Genomic DNA, 21,489 nt, shown 5'->3' with positions numbered 1-21,489 from the left:
CCCCCGTTTATTGATAACTTCAGATAATCTTAGATAGTGTACGTTATATGAAACTGACCAAATACATTAAAAACTAGTGTGCCTGCTGCCCGCCAGGAAAAAACCCCTCTTCTTTAGGAGGAAACCTGATCCCTCTCAAATGCAGAGCCAGGTACATAGGAACCTCGAGGGAGAGAGGTTGTAAGCTACACCAGTGCACTATTTAGACAAGCTATCTGTAATGATATGTATACAGTATACTTCATAAAATAAAATTAGCACAAGTTGGTAGCAGCACCAGTCTAGAATGATTGCCCAAGTAAAATCCCGCCAACACACGATCTCGATTCTGATGTTGCCGTGACAACTGTCAAATCTCCGGCGAACCGTGAAAACGTAAATTTGCTGCTATTCTACGAACCGCAGGATATAGCAATTTTATTCAGTATTTACCTTTCCCGCTAAAAATGATAAAATTAACCAGGCACTGCTAATGTTAGAGACCACGTTCCCGCTGTCTTGTTATATTTTGGTCCATGATACATTTCGATCTCGATATTCTTTCATTCCCAAAGCATTTTTCGGTTGGGAGACGTGCTGTCCCTAATGGCATCTGAAAATGCTTGCAAATGAGGCTACTTATTTTGATGTACTTTACATGCAATAGATATATAGAGACAAGCGGTTCTACACTGGAAAAGAAGTGCTGTCTCATAAGAAACCTTACTTATAGCCTTGAGTGTCCTCTGTGACCCAAGAACCCTTAGCCTTTACCACTCTCTGTTCAGCTGCAATTTTGCCACCCTAGCTATTCTGTAATATGTGTGCAACAAAAGCAAACGAAAAAAGCCTACACTTTGTGAGATAAGTGCGACCTTGCGTGGTACAAACCCAGCTTGTTTTAACAGCCTTTAAAAATACACTAGTAACTGCAAGTTCACCAACATGTTTAATCTCTAGATTACTTAATCCATGAGTTTGACGATAGGTCTCCTTTGATTAGTATAACTGTCGTTTTGTTATCTTGTGCATATGTATAACCGAACATTGACATTCAGTTTGATGTTTGGACGTTTTTACCTCATACTATGGGGTTTAGGTTTGGGGGTGAAATTCAATTATGTTTCTATATAAGGCGCGCTCTGATTGGCTGAAACAGCGTGCTTTATCAGAGAACAGAGCACGGGTTGACGACAGTAAGCTGGCTTTCAAATGTTTGCTTCGGAATTTTGACAACTGATTTGACCCAAATTAAACATCCCCTGTGATTCAGACAAACGCAATGGAAACGAGCTCTATGTCTACAGTAAATATGGCTCACGGAGACCATTGTTAGCAACAGTAGAGTGAAAACTGTACTAAAATGAGAAGTTTTGCCAGATTCCGCCGACAAAACACGTAGCGAAATAAACAAATTCTCAAGCTAACCAGTGCTTCGATAAAAGACATTATTGACAGCCTTCCTTTGTTTCAGCTAAAATACAGTCTAAATATCTTTTGCTCACAACCAGAAACTAATCACCTGCTGAATAGGCTTGCCACTTCTATTTCATAACATAAAATATCGGGGTAACTACGCGTTTTTCAAAGTTATTGATCCTTTTTTAAACATTTTACGGTGCCTGTTGCATTTTTTCTTATCACCTCCCCAGTAAGTAAAACATTTGCGTATCTCGCACTTGTTTTGTGTGCGCACTACGCCATCTGCAGGTACATGTTTACAGTTGGATTTCAGTATAATTCTCGACAGATAACAGCTACTTTTTCAGCTGGAAGACGTTAACAGTTAGTGGTTAGCGATATGCTGCTGTTCTGGTGTTCCTGGTTTAAGTACAGGTTTATTAAACTTGATTTGGTCACAGTAGGAAAATTTTGCTTTCAATTTAGGCCCGGTTCATACGTCGCATTTCTGCCGTATCGAATTCAATTCAACGAATTAAATTCGACAGAAATTCGACGTCTGAATCGACTGCCGCATTTCTGCCGCACGTTCGACTGGTCTTGTCGCATTATCCGACAGAAATGCGACACCGGTTCAGACGTCGAATTTCTGCCGTGTCGAATCTAATGCATACATTATCTTAATGCGTTGAGCATGCGTAAATGTGTTCCCGCCAAAGAAAAAGAAGAAACTTGGCCATTCTCGACCCAATGCAACCTGAACATATTGCAACACATACTGCTGCGTTATCAGCCTTGTCCTTCTCGTTCCATAGGCGAACAATTTTTAGCAAAATTAAAGTCCTTCGGCGTTCAGTATTTTCGTCCGCCATATTGAATACTCTACGTTTAAAACATTTTCCGCTGGCCGACATACCCGACAGTATAAATTCTGAATTAAGTGCGACACAAGTGCGACGTATGAATCGACAGTCGCATTTCTGCCGCACTTAATTGAATTGAATTCGACACGGCAGAAATGCGACGTATGAACTGGGCCTTAGTTATGTACTTGGTAGCGTAGTTGATTGCGTCATGTCAACCCAGCGCGCACATGGCGCTTAAACCATGCATGGCGTGATGCGCAGAACGTGTGCGCACTAACAAAAGTAGGCACCGTCCTTAAACGACTAAAGATACCAAACCGCTTACATAAACAAACTAAAATAGCCTAAAAAATAATTACCTTGGTGCTGCCTTGACCACCAGAACAATGATAAACTTGGAGAAACTTGTTAACTTGCGGTGAATTAACAGATCTTGCGTCAACTGATCTTGCTAACGAAAAAACTACTCTTTTATAACGCTAGGTGGGTGTCGCGGCACAACGCGTGTGCTTTCGAGACGCCACAGAACTTACTAGAAAGACCTAGGAAAAAGGGTAGCGTACACGCGAAACAAATACGTATGAAAAAGCCTTAAAAAACTGAATACACGTTCAAATAAACTTCCAATGACTAAAAAATAGTACTCTCAAGGCTACAAAGTATAGTAATTGAGCGTAAAACAGCTTAAATTAGAAACCCGTTGAAAACTTGCGCAATGTTGCGCGTGCAAATTTGTTGCAGAAGCGCGCGCCGCTTCAAGTGTCGCACATCGCGCGCGCACAACTTAACTGCTGTAGCTACAGTGTGGTCAGCTCAAAGCTTGCTCTAGATATTCTCCTCTGTGGTCTGGAGTAGAACCAGTGGGAGCAGTTTAGTCTGTCTGACTTTTACGCTAGTTCGGGCAATCTTGCTGCAAGCGGCTGCAAGCCGTAAGCTCCATTCAAATTCAACTCAGCATTTCGCATTTTCATCCGCAAGCTTTAAGCTCCTGGTTCCGTAATTTCCATTGGAAAAGTCCACGTTTTCATAAGCCACAATATGGACTACAAACCTTTGCCTGCCTTTAAATTCTTATTTGAAAATTAACTAAAAAGCGAATTTTAAATGCATCGTTCTTCTCTCGAGAGCCGCTCGAAGCCACTCGAAACTGAAAGCTTAGCTGAAGTCCAGTTTGTGATTGACAGCTGTCGCTTCGTTAGCCAATCAAATTATTTGAATAGTTCTAACAAGGATTGTGATTGGCTTATTTTAGCGTGCTTTATCAAAGAACAGAGCACGGCTGACGCCACTTCTACTCGTTTGGAAAATATAGATTGGTTTGAAAATTCAGCCGACTTCGTCTCGTGTTTTCCCCTACACCTCTTTCGTGCTCTACCGCTTCCTACGTATTTTACAACAGAACACAGCACAGTCGAGGCTTCTTTATTTGTTAATTAAAAATCAGTCACTCGCTTTGTTCTTCTCGTCCCCAGTGCTACTCGTCTTAAAATGTCAAACGGAGGCTCTGGGGACGAGAATGTCGCTTTGTTAGACAATTAATTTATGCATTAAACCTAGAACGTTCTCCCATATCTCCCCTCCCCGACAAGTTTGTCTCGTTCAAAGTCACGCCATTGTCTCAGTGTACATATTGGGGGTAGTACAAAGGCGAGAATATGTCCAACTATTTGGACAGATCCAAAATGGCGTCCTGTCCCTTTGGAGCGTGATGATCCGTGATAGTTTTTGGATTCCAAACCTGACCGGAACATACCTTTGTGGAGCCAAAAATGGAGAGGATATATGCTACAGAATACTCTACTGCAGAGAAATGGGCGTCAAAGTCCTAAAAGTGACGATAACATGAACGATTCGTGAGTGAACACCCGTTGCGAGCGCGAACATGAAGTACTGCAAATTGGTTAGCCTTAAACTTTGTTCATTTTTTCTTGTTTCACCCACGACCACGAAAACTTCGAAATGTGCGGTGTTTTGAATGCAAATCACGGACTATGGGGCCTCTCGAGACTTTTGGAAACAAAGTGGTAGTTGGATGGAGGTTTAGGTTTCGGTAAAGAGCGCGGCTATGGACATGTACGTCTTCGGACGACGACGAATCGACCGGCCACAGGAAGAAAGCAGTATGTTGAAATGAACGCTTTATCATCTGGGACAAAAGGTAAGCCTTCCTCCTCCTACTCTGTACAGAAATGACTTAGGTCAGTCTGACATCAAAACTTTGCAATGGACCTGCTTGGTACATTAAAAAATGATTTAAATTGCACTGATTAATTCCATGCAAATTTACGTAAATAATGTGGAAATTACTGTAACAGTTCTTAGCCATCCAGTTCCAAATATTCATGTGGTAGGTATCTACCGGTCAAAAACTGTTAGAATTTCACAAGTCAGTACTGACAGAACCTACAATTCCTACTGTATTGCTTGGAAATTTTATATTTAACCCGGCAGGAAACTACGGAACAAAAAGCCCTCGTAGCATTTCTAATCACAAACAGTTGGTGCACACAGTTGATTAACTAGTATACTACTGACCAGCGTCCACAAACAGATCACATTTATACAAATATACCACAACATGTGCAATCTGCCGGTACACTGGAGTCATACTATAGTGATCACAAGCCTATATACACTTCCCTGTGGACCCTGTAAGCTGTCTGAAGATATTATTTTGCAAATTAACTTTGCCTATACACCTGAAGCACAGTGATGCAGAATGTGAAACCTTCAAATTACACTATAACTGAAAAGTTAATTTTTTCATACAAAAAAGGAAAAAATACATCATATTTCATGCATGCAAAGAAAACAGAATTATTTATTGCACAGATAGACAAATAATGTTTTTTATTTACTCTCTTTCAGTTTTTGACATTCCCAACTTCTTGAACTGTATGTAACTATGGTATAATTTGCATAATAGAAATACAGAGATTTGAAAAGCAAATTCATACGTGGATCTAAGAAAAATTCATCCTTGGATGTGAGGATGGAAAACTACCACATAATTTCCCTCAAACCTTTCCCTGAAAAGGACAAATCCAACGTCAAGCACAATATAGAATAAGATAAGTTACTAACTTCTGCTTAGAGGGGCATAAAGGAAGTAAGAGGGGAGGGGCCAAAACAGTGCAACTAGATAATTAAGCTTATTAAGTTCATTTGTGCACTTGTAAGTTGCAATATAACCCATTATATTTTTATGTGTATTATAGGCGCATTTCCTACTGTCAAAAACTGATGCACATGAAGTATGGAAACAACATCAACTCTGCAGTATCTGCAACCACAATAATTATATGCAAGTGACAAACAAGATGTTAACAACATGCTTGGTGTTACTATGTCTATAAATTAGGTTACAGCTGCAACAAACTGAAACGCTTTATTCAGAATTGGCAAGAACACAAGTAATCAAGTGCTTACTCCATGGAAAAATGTGACAACTACAGATAACTATACCAATTTTCCTCAAACACACCAAGATCCCAAAATGCTAAACTTCTCTGAACACAGAAAGAACAAAAGGAACATTACTGCTCACAACCATGTGAAATGAGTATGTTCAGTGGCATGTAATTAGAATGCTGGAAACAAATTTTACAATTCCAGCCATTACTGTACAAGAATGCCAACAAAAAACTTCAGTGGACCTCACCACCTTGTTGGAAATTCAGTGACAAAGTGAACTCATTATGCTGTACTGTATTGAAATAATAACATAGACTGGAGCCAAAAAAAAAAAGAGTGGATAAAAAAGGGAGAACCAGTTGCTGTTGCAGCAACAAGAAAATTTGAATACTTAAGAGGCATCATAAAATATCAGTAGCATTATAGAGATCAAAACACACAAAACTGAGTGTATAATGTACAAACTGCCTTGATATAGTGGAAGCTACATGTAAATGTCTAAAGTGAACTTACCACTTCTCTATCAAGGATACCAATTGAAATGATGTACATCTATTCCAATGTTTGACTGTCAAATTTTCTTTCCTGCATATTACACATAATGTTGACAAACATTGTATATAATTTCTTCTTGTTGTTGTCATCATACTTGAAGCATTTTTGAGTTGTGCAAATTATGATAGTCATGCAATATTCCAGCAGATAAAATTATATAAAAATAACTCGTCACCATAGCCTAGACTACTTGAATTCTGTCTTTTCTCCAAGAGTCTGGCAAGTGGTTTTATATCGGGAACTGTGTACATGTGAACATGTAATGGCGGTACGGACGAAAAAAATTTAGCCCGACACGAGACAATCCTTTTCTTGGCGCGTTCTTGTCTTACCTCCATCCTAATTCACACATAGTCTTGCGCGTATTACTCCCTCTTTAGTCAATTTTCCAAGGGGAAAAAAAAACAACAAATAGTCTACATTAAAGTATCAATCCTTCTGATGAGTTCCACATCTAAAACTTATGGTCGCCTAAGCAACCCAGTAATTAAAAATGCCATTGATGTTTTTCTGCCACACCTCCATCCCTCAAATTTGGACAAGCCTTTGCCTATACCTGAACTAATTCAAAACAAATTTTCAATACACAGGTAAAGTTGCACTTTGAGAAAACAAATTCTAAAGTATTTTCCCAAAAAAGCCATTTAACTGGCAGCGACGCTTGTCTTGCCAATTCCACATACAACTGCGGCCATGTATTTTTTTTCTGTTGGAATTTAATATCTTCTGCAGTCGAAAATTACTGATAGCTGACATTCTGGCACCACATGATTTAAATATAGATTCTAAAGCATAAGTCTGTTGACTATTTTGCGTGTTGTATATGCCACTATGGTTTAGATTGGGCATGATTTCATCAGCTGACAGTACATGTATTTGGTTAACTATCCCACTAATGCGATCGCACTTCATATTTCGCAGCTGCTTTGCTACTGCGAGAAAGCTGATATATGCAGCCTGCTCGATTCAGGCAGGCAGATTTCTTATTGGTTGAACCTAGGTTCTACTGTATTGGTGAAGTATCGGGCAACCACCAACTATATCGTCTGATTGGAGTTATGGCCGATACTCAACCAAGTATCAGTTTCCTAGGATTTCTAGTCTGACTAGCAATATCCTTTCAGAGTAACCATGAGGCTTGGATTTTTATTAATGGAGTGTTAACCTTACCATAGTTGTTTGTTAAAGAAACAAAAGTTAGTTTCTGTAATATTGACTCCAGTAAGGTACTTCAATGCATACGGTGGGAGATATTTTTTGCAACAAACCCGGAGTGCCTCTTCTTTGTACAGTTAATAATTCAACAAAAGAAGGTCTATGATAATCTCAGTATTGCTATGAAAAATGTTATCAGGCAGGAAATGCCAGGCTCTTCAATCAGAACCGACAAACAGTCAACAGGTGAACAAGTCTTCTTTATAGAGTGTGTTCATTGTCATAGAAAATCAGAAATCATTCAGTGGATAAAGTCAAGAAATTGTGATATTATTGACGATAATAAAGAAGACAGTTCTCCAAGTTTAAGCTGTGTGCATTGTCCCAAAGTTGAGTTATTCATCGAAATGGTTCCGCACAAAATTATTGAACCTAGCTATGGTATGGAGCCTTCATTTCAGTGGACCTCCTTAGTCCTTCAATATGGCAGCCGGAAAATAGTGTAAACATGTGGAACTTACTTTGGCTATCTAGTCGCCTGATTATCTGAAGCGAACTGAAAAACATTTACACCAGCACTTTTCCTAATACTCCTAAAATGGCTAAGAGTCACGAGATAAGTGTATATTTTTCAACAAACACAATCTTAGCTTTGTCACGCACCGCCAAAACTCAGAAATTCAAAATGCGCTGGTTTCCAAACAAAGGATATTGAGCTGGAAAGTTGTAAACAGATATAAATTTAGTACCTCTTATGCCTAATGAGGATAAAAACTTTAGAGGCTCTTTAGTTTTGGATTTGAGAATTTGATGATGTCATGTGAACATGCTATTCATGCAGCAGATTCCAGGCTCTTACCATACTGGCAAAAGTTTATGTATGAAGTAGCTATGGTCAAGCAACTTGGCATTCCAACTTGGTTTATGACTTTATCCTAAGCTGATCTCAGATGGCAGAGCCATTTCAAATTATCACACAAACTCAAGGTGTAAACATGACTGATGAACAAGTAGAAGCTCAATATTACATCTAAATCCTGTTGTTGCTGCAAAGCATTTCCATTATCAGGGCGGAAACATTTTTCAAAGGAGTGTCAATGACCAATGTTACTTGCTTGCCAACCATTTTCTTTATACAAATACTATTTAATTTCACTCAGCTCAATTACCTTTAAAGTTATTCTGGGTGAATTTACCTAAATTTTGCATTTAGATCGCTCCACCTGGACTTGGAATCCTTTGTTTAAATCATCAATAAAATGCTTTAAGATGAACGCCTGTCTCAAGTTGTTCTAGGTATTACACAATAACAAAGCCATTTTTGAACAGTTCAGAAAAATTGATATCAAGTTTGGTTAAATTAAGTAATTTGTTGATTTTTTGAATGATAAGTAATAGTAACTGGAGCGAGTGGAGTACAATGCAGGGAGTAATCACACGAGGCTGGTTTGATATTATGAGCATGATTACTCTCTGAATTGTATGGCACAAGGTCCAATTACTAATTAATTGTATCTATCACAAATTTCGGAATTAGAAATGAACTTCTTTTGAGCAAAAACATATGTAGTGCTTTTCATAAGTTTTGAAAACTGTAGGAAACATTGTGAAGGAAGCCACTAAAGCATGCGTAATTGATGTGTGAATCACGTGGGTATCCAATAACAAAAAGTTCAAATTGGATACCTGTAACTGGACACCCACATGATCGTGTGTCACTGCTGTGACAATAGCTTGTTGCTATTATGCTATTTACCAGTCTTCTCAGAGCAATTTGATCTAGACAAGAACCATGTTCTCACCAGGGCCAGGTTGAACAAAAGATAGGTAACTTAGACTGGGAGCAAGTTCTTGTCTTTGGGCCAGGAGTGCGAGTGGCAAAGCTGCTAGAGGACACTTGCTCGTGTGCCAAACCAAAAATCAAGAAAGCAGTGCTTGAGTGGGAAACATAGACACTAGAGCCTGCTCTCAGGCTATGGGTAACTCTATTCACCCAAAAAATCACTAAACCTGTGATTTATCCAATGGATTACCTTTTGAACAGCCGGGGCAGATGTATGGCTAGAGGTTCTTCAAAACTAGTCAGTTTGTTTTCGCAGTTACCGTTTGTGGTTGAAGTAAAGCAAAGTAAATATTAACCCATTCACTCCAGGAGCTTTTTGCCAAAAGAGATTGGAGATTTTCAGGCTGGATATGGGCCAAATTAGCTCCAATCTACTCACAAAGGCATTTGCAACATGACAGCATGCCTTTCTTTCCACTAGCATCGCGTTTTACGACATTTTTGCCCAGGCATGCGCAGAAATCAAAATTTTGAGAAAGTGACCTACGTCTTTAGGCTTTTCGATTTTTCAAATTTTTTTTGCGCGTTTCCTTTTTCTTCTTTTCTTTTCTTTTTGCTGCAGTGATTGACCTTCTACTGGGCTTGCTTCCAGTTTAAAAATTCTGAGAAAGCATCATCGAGATGGGCAATTTTTACTATGGAAGCCACGTGTAATGGCAGGAAATTTTGCTCTGAGTTTTTCACTCAACTTTGTGAGCATTTTTGTACATATCTCAGGCTCCATTGGGCCGATCACTCTCATCTGGGTATCATTGGAGAAATCTTTTCCTCCAGCAGAAGTTGAGCATAGATGATGCCAATTTTGGTCAAAGGTGATGATGTCAGAAGTGGAAGAAAGGCCAAAGCTCGTCACGGTCGGTTGGGTTAAACAACAACAAAACAATTTTTCTCTATATTTATTTATTTATTGAAGTGAATAATTTCTGTCGTTCTTTTCTTCAGATTCTGGAATCCGGTTCCGGTTTCTGCTTTCCGGATTCCGTGTCTTAGGGTTGCCCCCAGCCCACACAATAACAGGGTGTTGAGTAGAAGAGACCCTCTGCAAAACTCTTCAAGAAAAGATACTTCGTACACTTCAGGCAGGTGGTAGTTGACAAATTCGCTAGGGTTATGACTTTTCATATTGAATCAAAGAAACTTTTGCATCTTCGATAGTCAAATATTACCTGTGTTATGCAACATTTTGAATGGCTGAAAGCAATTACATTCCGCAAATAAAGGTTGACTGGACCTCCAACCTCCAGGAATCAGCTTCCTTACAATTCAAACTGTGGACAAAAGAGGCGGAGAGAATCTTAGGTGGACCTCTACATTCCAGGTCAGACTGAGTAAAGCTCAATCATGGTTGCATATGGGCCAGTGCTCATGCCTAATATCGCTCATCGAAGCCAGGCTCAAAGAAGACCCAGAACTGAGGATTACAACACCAACAGCTCTCCTGGGTCAACCAGCTGATGAGAATACTAGGACCTACTACTCTTGAATCATGGACTTGTATCGTCAAGCTGAGTTTTCAGACAACACTAACTTTCTTATTGTAGATAAGCTTATTTGTGGCTGTGTAAACAAAGAAAGCAAACGAAAACTAATGGCAAAAGGGGGAAATGTGACTGTTTAAGACTGCTTGGAGCTCATGTGAAGATGCGAAGCCATGGAAGCCACCATGAAAAAGTTAGAAGACCCCAGTGATGCTCATGTCGATACTTCATACACATGTGACCCAACATTAAAGTCACAAAGGAATGAATCCAAGAAAAAGCTCATAAGCTAAATACAGACAGCAAGAAGTCTGATGGAAAGAAGTCCTGTGTCTGGTGTATGGAAGACTTTCATTCCCATGACAAGTGCCCAGCAAAGGGTGCAACCTGTAAATTCTGTGGCGAGCAGGGACATTTTGAATGGGCATGCCTCAAGAAGAAAGGAAAGACAAAGACGAGAAGTCCACGCACCAACATGCTGTAGACATCGAATCTGATCAGGAAAGTAGCGTTGAACTGAAGGAGGCAAGGAAAGAAGGTGGACATGCTAACTTTAGTGAGTCCGAGCCAGATAAATTATATATTGATGGAAAATAATTATGTTAAATTACAACTTCGCTTATTCTTGTGTTGGTTAGTCAGAGCTCACAATGTATTTACCATTGCTACGATTTAGGCTTGTTCAATATTGCATAAATCTTTCCTTTCTCTGCCATAACAATAGACCAAGTCACCTCCCTTTTAAAATTAGAATTTTGAAATTAAATTTCACTCCATAGTCACCTTGATATTGACTATATTTGAAATGCGGTGGAGGAGTTTTCCCTAAGGAGGGTTGTTTAGTAGATGGTGATGCATCTTTGGATCCATCTGCTTGACATTCTGCTCATGAGTGGAAGGACATGACTCAATTTCTGATAATAACTTGTTAAGGTCCTTTTCAACAAATTTTAATTCTGATGTCCATCCCTGACTGTAATTTTAGTATTTTCATGCTGCAATTTTCCTGGAACTTGTAAATGATTCTAACGATATCAAAGGACCTGGTCTCTGGAAAATGAATTGTTCTCTATTAGATGACGAAGACTATGTAAATGATATCACAGAGAAGATACCAATTTGGTTAGCGGAAGGGCGTGAAGAATTGTCGGACAGTCGAAGCATCTAGGACTGGTTGAAATACAATATAAGAGCACACACAATTCAGCATTCAAAAAGAAGAGCATGGGAAAGAAATGAAAGATAACAAAATCTTCATGAGGAATACGCTAAGGCGAAGTTTATTTTCGAAACAGACCCTAACGACCGAAACGCGAGTATTCTCAATTCTGTTAAAGAAACTTTGGAATTGTTTTATGAAGAAAAAGTCAAAGGAATAATATCCATGCATGAGCCTGCTGGCACGAGCACAGTGAGAAAAGTACGAAAAATATTTTTTGAATCTAGAAAAGAGAAATCATATCAAAAGCATATAAGAAAATTAAATATCAATGGTTCAATTACCACGGATCCATTTAATATCTTGTACAAACAACGAAGCTTTTATCAAGAGTTACACAAGAGTAGGAACAAGAACAATGAAGCGATCCAAATTTTCTTAAAAGATTTATTAATTCCCAAACTTTCAGAGTAACAGAAGATGTCATGTGAAGGTAAAATCACTTCAGAAGAATGTGCCTTGCTATTAGAATGTTTCCAAAATAACAAAACTCCTGGGAACGATGGAATTTCCATTGAATTCTACAAAAAATTCTGGCCATACACTAGTGAACCTTTTATTCAATGTACAAACGAATGCTTCAAAAAAGGCGAAATGTCATGCTTGCAAAAACAAGCAGTCATAACACTTATCAAAAAGAAGGCCGGAAAGGACCGCTCTTTTTTGGACAACTGGCGACCAGTCTCGCTTGTAAACGTCTAAAGCTATAGCCACTAGAATAAAAATATCTTGCCGAACATTATCCATCACAATCAAACTGGTTTTATAGAAGATCACTATATCGGTGAAGCAGTACGATCAATTTTCAACTGATAATGGACTTTACAGCCAAACAAGATATTCCCGGTTTACTGATCTTCATTGACTTCCGGAAGGCCTTTGATAGTTTGGAACGTAATTTTCTTCAAAGATGTTTAAAATCATTTAACTTTGATCCAAACTTTATTCATTGGGTAATGACTTTTTATAAAAATATACAAAGCTGCATTATTAACAATTGCATCACCTCTCATTACTTCACATTTGAATGAGGTGTAAGGCAAGGAGATTCACTTTCTCCATATCTCTTTGTGGTGGCCGTTGAAACCTTGGCTATTGTAATTAGACAAAATTCAACTAAAAGGCATCACTATTGGCAAGAAAGAACTAAAGTTACTCCAATACGCATACAACACAACGGCAGTTCTCTCAGACATTAACTCAGCTCAAACTCTTTTCAGGCTGCTCGACGATTTTAAGAAGCTCTCAGGTTTAGAGGTTAATCCTACCAAAACTGAAGGAAGGTGGATTGGATCTTCAAGAGAAAATAAAACGAAACCCTTTGGTATTAAATGGCCAAATGAACCAATTAAAACCCTAGGGGCTTATTACTCTTACATGTATGATCAGAAATTACTACACGAAAAAAACTTCATAGAAAACCTGGACAGTGTTAAGAAACTTATAAATATTTGGTCTGTAAGAGGTCTCTCTCTCTATGGAAACGCAACAATAATAAAATCCTCGATTGTCCCAAAATTTGTCTATGTATCGTCATTATTAACTACCCCCAAGGGAGTTATCTGTGATAACAGGTTTTTGGGCCGCTTAAGTTGTTATCCTTGTTACAACAATCCAGAGGGAAACACGCTTGCAGCGACGGAGTTTGTCAGACTCCTAGAGGACTCGGGATCTGTTACAGCAAAACAATCCAACGGGAAGACAGAGAATACACAGTTCTTGGGTCCAACAGTAGAGTTTAATCCACTAAGGTACTCGGAACGTACCCGAATATAACCAGAATGTAACCCAAGAGTATTTTACAAGGCACGACTATTTAAGCCGAAAGCACAATTCTAAAGGATTACGTAAGGCTATTAAAAATTCTGAACTAAACATTATCTAATACATTTCAGAAAGCTCGATTGGCTATAACGGAATTCATCGTTTACAATATTAATAACTTTCAAAACAATACAGGTAGATAACAGTTCAACAAAAGACTATCGCAGGTGGCAATTACAGTTCAACGCTTATTACAGTTATGATCCCACAACAAACTAGCAGGTGTCTGTTACGGTCAATGAACTGGAACAGTAACCTGTAACTCCGAAATGCAAAACGAACTAAAACAAACATATCTATGTTGGATTTCTATATTTTCTCATAGCGAAAGCGAATATGTAAAACGTACTTAATCATCTAATTTTCTCTCCTCACATATCCAAGAACTGAACCGATTGATTTTTAAATTTCTACGGAAAGGCGTAGACAAAGTCACACGTTTGTCAACAATAAATGATTATGAAAAGAGTTGACTAAAAATGATTGAATTAGAAACAATGGTCAAATGCTTACGACTAGCCTGGCTAAAGAGAATTTTCAACGAAAACGACGGCACATGGAAAAATTACTTACATCATATACTAAAACGTTTTGGCGGCCCTTTCTTATTTCATTGCAATTATAATACAAAGGATCTTACAATCTCTTCTCAATTTTATACCAAGTTGCTTCAGTGGTGGGCGGATTTTCGAGACGAGTTTTCTGCAGAGAAACCGTGGCACAATATAATATGGAATAACAAAGACATTCGTATAGATAATAAACCAATATTCTATAAGACGTTTTTTGAGTCTGGTATTACGCATGCGAATGGCCTTCGATTTGATTTAAATATTACAGAGTCCTATACTATTATTACAAAAAAGATGAAAAAAGCAAATATTTTGGTATGGGCAGGTCTCAGGAATGCCGTACCATCCCACTTAATCTCAAAATCCAAGACAAATAATTGCACCTTTTTAACAATGCCACCCTCTGATTATTGACAACAATGTTTTTGATATTCTCATGAAAAAAATCAAGACTATTATACAATGTTAATATGTGAAAAAGCACAATTTTCTAATAATTCTTTAGTTCTGAAACGCGATGCAACTTAAATGAGGATCAATTAAGGAAAGAGTTTCTTCTGCTGCATATTGTGTGTTTTGAGGCTTATGTTAAGGCCTTTCAATATAAGGTCCTTAACTTTATTCTATATACCAATAGCAAATTACATAAGATAGGATCCATTACAGACGATAAATGCTCTTTTTGTAAGTCTAAACCAGAAACCCTATTGCACCTTCTTTTAACTGCGTATACTCAGAGCTTTTCTGGAAAGATTTTGAATTGTACTTTTACTCTTCATCAAAAGAATCCGTTCATCTTAGCTTGTGAGATGTATTAATAGGTATTATAACTTCAGAATGCCCGGCTTACTAAATTATTTCTTGTTGATAGCCAAACTATATCTATGGGATTACAGAAGATCTCAAATACTTCCAAGCTTAGCAGGGTTTAAGATAAAGATCCAAATTAAAATTGAAACAAAAAAATATATTTGCACTAAGAACAAAACTTTAGATCAATTTATTAAAAAATGGGGGACACTTTGCCCTGTGTAAACAATAACTGTATTCCAACTATTTATTGTATCGCTTCCTTTGTAACTTTCTATTGCCTTTGCGATTGTATTTTAACATAAATGTATTGCATAGTATGTTTAAGCTAGTATTGTAAGTTATGTAATGATATTGTAGGTAATGTGTTATACGGCTTAATTAGTACATTGTGTTTGTAAGTAATGTTTTAGTATTTGTAGTTGTCCTGGTATTGTAAGAAGTGTGAGTGCTCTAATAAAATTTTAAAAAAAAGAAAAAGAAAAAAGAACCCTAAAAATTTAGTGCCGCACACTCTGTAGTAAGGAATGGGAATAGGAGATTTATGAGTGAGCTGATAATAGTAGTGAGGATGGAGGTAGGCTTGGGGAAGGCCAGAGCAATTCCCCATAACTTATTACCATGTCATTAATAACAATTAATACCCTGGATAGAATATTACTCTATCCAAACTCCATTTGCATCAATTGGTAATTAACACCCTGGGGATTATGCAAATGACAATATAAAGAATTTACAAGTGTTCCACCCTATCACTCTACTCAAGGCCACAAAACCAAAGTGATTGGCGACCCACCCTCCTGCCCAACGAGTACATCAGGCGCCTGGTCTTCAGCTCTTCCCAGGCCAGAGTGATTCCCCATAACTTATTACCATATCATTAAAGCTCTAACTCCCAAATTTTCACCAAAAAAATCGTTTTTAACCGTTAAATCAGTTTTTTTGGCTGCCATGAAACTAAATGGGCCTTAGCTCTGCTGAAAAAGCTATTTTTTTTTTTTTTACCAAAAAGATAAATTTCCCAAAGATTAGGTACAATGTTTTTTTTGTGATTACCCGTTCCGAATTTTTTTCTTGCCCCTTTCTTTTCCTTTTCCTCAGCCCTTGTACTCGCGCTACCTTTTGCGTTTCATGTTCTTTCTGGCTGCCATAAAAAGTTGGGTGTTAATTTTGGGCAAAGCCTTGAAATGGGAACTTGATCATTTACAGGTGTAATGGGCCATTTTACCACCATTTTTGCACCAAAACTGATAACGTTGTTTTCAATTTGCTATGTAAGAATGTGGTTGATATCCAAAATCGACTGTTGTGCAGATAGATTTATCCTAGCTCTACTATCTGCTTATCAAGAATATCTGGTGACATTTCAATTGATAACGTCACAAGTGGTACAAAGAACATGACCAGTCAGCGCATGTATATGTATGCTTGGGAGTCAAAGGGTTAATAACAATGTACAGTATAACAACAGTCTCCTCAGCTTGTCAGATAAAACCACACAACTTACTAAATTGTTGCTGGAAATTCACTTCATGTAGCTGAAATGATCGAGAAATTTATCATAGGATGTCCATGCCCTCAGTCCTTCAACTATCATTTAATTTGTCAGTAAAATTGAATTTCTCACAATAGTATCGAGCAAATCTTCAAGCTGTCTTGTAAAAGAAAAGTGTGTAATCCAAGTTAACAGTTTTATAATTCAAAACCTTTTTTACAAATCAGTTTTAGTGAAACTACAAATTTACAAAAAGTAACAAACTATTCACTAACAGTAACGTAGTCAAATCTCAACATTGAGTGTACTAAGATATGATAAACATATAAAGTTGAGAGTAACAAAAATTGCACCGATCGTGAACGGCTTGTATTTAATGCCACAACATATGAAACTTAGCTTATGCATAAAGAGCTGAGTGATCAAGGATAAGACAAGGCAATTTGATTATTGTGGAAGAGAAATTACTGGAAAAAGTAATGTTAGAGGTTGTCCTTATTGAACACACTCCCTATAAAATTCTTAACATTTTAGTTGGAAATACATCCCTCCATCATTATCACGTTACAAATCTCTCAAATCTGGGAAGCCGACTATTCTCAAGTTCAGTTTCTTAAGGATACTTAAAAGCTACACACAAGAAATCATTAAACTAGCAAAAGGAATACCATTTTTTGGGATCATTATGAATCATCTTTTCATTATCATATTCACGTAGGCAAAAGTTAAAAAGGACTGTTTTATTTGGGCATTTTAAAGAATCAGAAAATAATGACGAATATAGGATTTCTAACTAACAAAGGTACCCTTAGCTTGGCCAATTTAAAAACTCATAAAGTATTTACAAGGAATTCAAAAGTCTTTGCTGTAATAGCAACATGTTCATTAATACTGTAAGGCATCCACGGGGCATTCTGGTTCGTATTTAAGCAAGTGTGTTTTAGTGTGTTTTCTTGTAAATGATACCCAGCCCCCAAACCCACACACACAGCTCTACCCTCTCCTTGGCTTGCAATGCAACTGTTGCCTAGTTCTTAGGCCTCAATATTTTGCCACAGGCAATCGTTTTCCAGTGACGTCATCCCAGATGGGCAACCGAAAACAATTGACCGTGAAGGCCTAGGAGAAAGCCATACAGGAACTAGGCAAGTGCAACTGGGCGTGTCATAAAATCCTCTGTAGTCTACTGTCGGAGCAGACTGTCTTTGACCCACGCTACCCACTGCTTGGCCAGACTTTGAATCAGGTAACGTCTGGTGTTAAATTGCTACAAGGGTGACCAATCGTTAACCCCCAAGTTGATTAGCCCCTAACCATTTAACCCCCAACCAGAGGTCAATTAGACCTGAACCAGAGGTCGAAACACTGTCTAATTCTCGTTCTTTAAAAGTGAATATGGGGCTAATCAACTTCTACTAAACAGTATTTTGTTAAGAAAAAATCTTTTTGCTTCACGTTTGGAGTACAATTTCAGTTTAAGTGTTTGTTTTTCCTACATGCATTCTCTAAAACTGTTTCAAGTTTCATTCAAGGAGATCATCTAAGTTATAGCTGACTCCTAACATTTGTATCATTAAAACAAACTAAGATAGTCCAAGGCACCTTTACAGCTTGTGCCCAAAGTTGTCCTGGGAACTCTTTGTGGTTTTCTTCACAATCTGATACAGTTCAACTGCAACATTGTTAACAACAACAACAGTTTCACCCATCTGACGCATGGCATTCGACGCTGGATACTGCAGTGCTGCAGATTTTGTTGCAGTCACTAAACTCTTGATGCAGTTTGACAGTTTATTAGTCACAGCTGCTACTTCGCTCCTCAGATCACCATTTTTAATTCTCTTACTTAAAGTGTCACCAATGTAGACAAATTTATGTGCACTCAGCACAATAAACTTGCTACTGGACACGAACAACTTGGGACTTTCATTCTTGTCAATAACAGCAAAAAAACCTTTCACAGCTTCACTCAACACAAATAATTGTGCATCAATCTCATATTTATAGAATTCCAAAAGTTCTCGATCATTCAAAGACACCATACATCCATTTGATGTACCATTGTCTTTCCTCAAATTTAAAAGATGCTGCAGTGGTTTATTGACTGAGCTGTCACCATGTAAGCACAAATTTCCTCTCTCTTCCAGTTTGATGCCCCATGACTGGCCATCCTTTGATTGTTTTAAACTTTGTGGCAAATCTGAGTCTGAGATGTGAACTGTGCTCTGCTTCACCAAAGTAGCTAATTTGTGTTTCTCTGATGATGTTTGGTCTTCTTCTGTATTTTTGTGATCATGTAACTGTGTTGGATCTGAATTGCATTTCCGTCTGGATGTTGATGGCTCTGTTTCACTCCTATGCTCTCGCCAAATAATGTCTCCTGTATCATGTCTTTGCTCGGAATACAAAGGAATCTTGTAACTCTTCCTTGATGTGTTTCTCCTGTCTAACTTTGGCTTTGGAGGTGGTCCTGATGTTTCCCCATTTGCTGCTTCAAGAGGAAACTTATCGATGCTTTTCTGTCTCAGATGTTGACATTTTTCACTGCTGTCTTTTCTCTGGGGAGGTGGTGGCGGGGATTTTGAGTCTTCTAAAATAGAATCTATCTGTTTGCCTTTAACTGACTGCAAACGTAATGGAAGCTTTGGTGCCACGCTTTCTTCATCACCTGCAACAGCAAGTCTCTCACTGTCATTACTATTCCGCTTGGGTGTGTCCATCCCACAGACACGACGCACAGTTGAAGGACTCCACTTCCCACCGTTAGCTGAAGGTTTGTAATTAGTATCAACAGTATCTTTGATGACTTCTGACTGTTCTGATTCCACCACAGACATTTTGCTTTTCTTTACTGTTTGAGCTTGATACTCTTCATTTGATTTCTTAGAGCTGTGCAAGGTGGGCTCTACTTTGTTCTTCTTGGATGGAGTGTTGTACAGTATTGTTGCAGCAGTACGAATGATTGCTGCTAAAATTTGTGAGTTTTCAGGAACAGAACGGATGTGAACCATAATCAGATCAAGTTCATCATGTGTTCTGTCACCTTTGTCCAAAGCAACATCCCAGCCATTGTTGTCAAGTCTTTGCAATGCCAACTTCACTGCATAATATGTCTCCAGTAATGGCTCAACTGCTCTGCTTAGCTTCCCACTAAGTTCCTGGTTTGGAAGATTTCTTGCATTGACCAGAGAACTGAGAGCAAATTCTGTTAATAATCTCAAGGCTACCTTTGCCTTACCAGCAATGTCCCTGATATCTGCCAGCTGGGGCTTGAGAACAGTGGGATTCCTCCATGTGACTGTGACAAAGTTTAAAAGTCTTTGAACTACTCCATTTACAGCTTGTTCAAGCTTTGTCAAACGCTGCAAAGCATCTGGTACATCAAGCTTTAATCCTCTGACTGCATTCATGTTGATCCGTTGTAGGATGCTAACTTGGCTTCGTTTTATAGTTGGAGCTCCACCAACTTGACTTAATGCAATAGGCTTAAAAATACAAAAGCAAAAACAAAAGCTACTTGTTAGCAAATCCTGTCAAATCTGCCCAAAAACATTTGTCCACAGATATTTACACCTCTCATACCATATTTTCTTGATTAAAGAGCCCCAGCATTCATTTCAATCTTGGCTTCATGGATCAGGCATTTTCTTGACTTATGTAGTTTATTCGAACCTGTAGTTTATTAGAGTTTTTATCCATTATTAATTAAATTTATGCAATCGTTTTTGTTTTTTTTTTGACTGTGAAACTCAGAAAACCGTGGACATTTGGATTTGATTCCAAAAGGTTAATTTGGAACTGAACCAATCACTATAAAGTTCAGGACAGGCGAGGAATCCTCAAAACGACAACCAATAGGCCAGGTTCAATATATCAATATTCTAACATCAATCCAAGGCTTTCGGGTCAAAACTGCAATTTTTTTAAGTTTCTTTTGTCTTTCAATTCCCAAAAGAGACTTGGATACAAGGAAAACACCACCAAACATAGAAGTTTGTCCTGAAAGCCTCAGAGCCATGTTACAACATTTGATATATCGAACGTGGCCTATTACTGCTGGTGTTTGCGGTTTGCTTTTCTCACCCTTAATTGGCTTTTTCCCTGCTGCACAATAATCCTTAAACATTTCTGGTATTCATGGTTTTCTGAGTTTCACAGTAATACAATATTTTGATACAACAGTTACTATAAGAAATGCAAGAACGATGAACGATTTGAATGCAAATTTCACAACTTTAAAAATAATAGAAGGGGCTAAGTTTCTAAACAAACTATGGTGGTGCGTTGGTGGGGAGTATAACAAGATAATTTGGTTTTATTGACTGGGTTGATAATGTGAATTGGCCACCGTAAAGAGATTCGAAAGCTGACGTTTCGACCATTAGCCCTTCATCGGAGTGAATCTGAAGGGCTAACGCTCAAAACGTCAGCTTTCGAATCTGTTTACGGTGGCCAATTCACATTATCAATCCAGCTGATAAAACCAAATTATCTTTAAAAATGATATCCAACATTACGAAATCCTGTGTTTGAAGTTTGTAGTTTAGTTGGATCCTTCCCTGAATGACCTTATTGGGTCTGGATCTGAGATGTATGATAACTCAGGATGTTCACTATATCCTCAAATTTGCAGACAACTGAGAATTCTCAAGTGGGTTGACTACATTTTTACTACAGTAACTAGCACGAAGGAATCTTAGAGACTTTCGTGGGAGCCAGTGGCTATCTAGGATGCAGGTATAAGAAGTTTACAAGGAAAAGTTCTAAGTGGTCAATTACATGGCAGAGGCATCTTCGAAGATTCGTATTTCTTTTTGCAGTGCGTTTCCTAAATGAAAAATTTATGCAGTCGACACATGTCAATTTAGTATTTTGCGA

At 38.1% G+C, this 21,489-nt stretch overlaps 1 protein-coding gene and 1 long non-coding RNA gene across 2 annotated transcripts in view; one reads left to right on the top strand and one right to left on the bottom strand.

The window, feature by feature from the left end:
* Positions 1-574: 574 nt before the first annotated feature.
* Positions 575-6,627, top strand: LOC145466028 (uncharacterized). Its single transcript, XR_014041795.1, has 2 exons — positions 575-4,404; positions 5,465-6,627. It is a non-coding gene; the product is annotated as an uncharacterized LOC145466028 (long non-coding RNA).
* Positions 6,628-16,701: 10,074 nt separating this feature from the next.
* The window catches only part of LOC145466026 (enhancer of filamentation 1-like), a 35,917-nt gene continuing 31,129 nt past the window's right edge, over positions 16,702-21,489 (bottom strand). The window contains exon 4 of the mRNA XM_081449810.1: positions 16,702-20,096. Coding sequence (XP_081305936.1) covers positions 18,216-20,096 — 1,881 coding nt within the window. The 3' untranslated portion in view covers positions 16,702-18,215. The remainder of the gene's footprint in view (positions 20,097-21,489) is intronic.

Source organism: Orbicella franksi, chromosome 13, assembly GCF_964199315.1.
Source record: "Orbicella franksi chromosome 13, jaOrbFran1.1, whole genome shotgun sequence".
Classification (NCBI taxonomy): Eukaryota; Metazoa; Cnidaria; class Anthozoa; order Scleractinia; family Merulinidae; genus Orbicella; species Orbicella franksi.
Note: the sequence above shows the minus strand (reverse complement) of the source record. Positions and strands in the feature narration are given on the sequence as shown.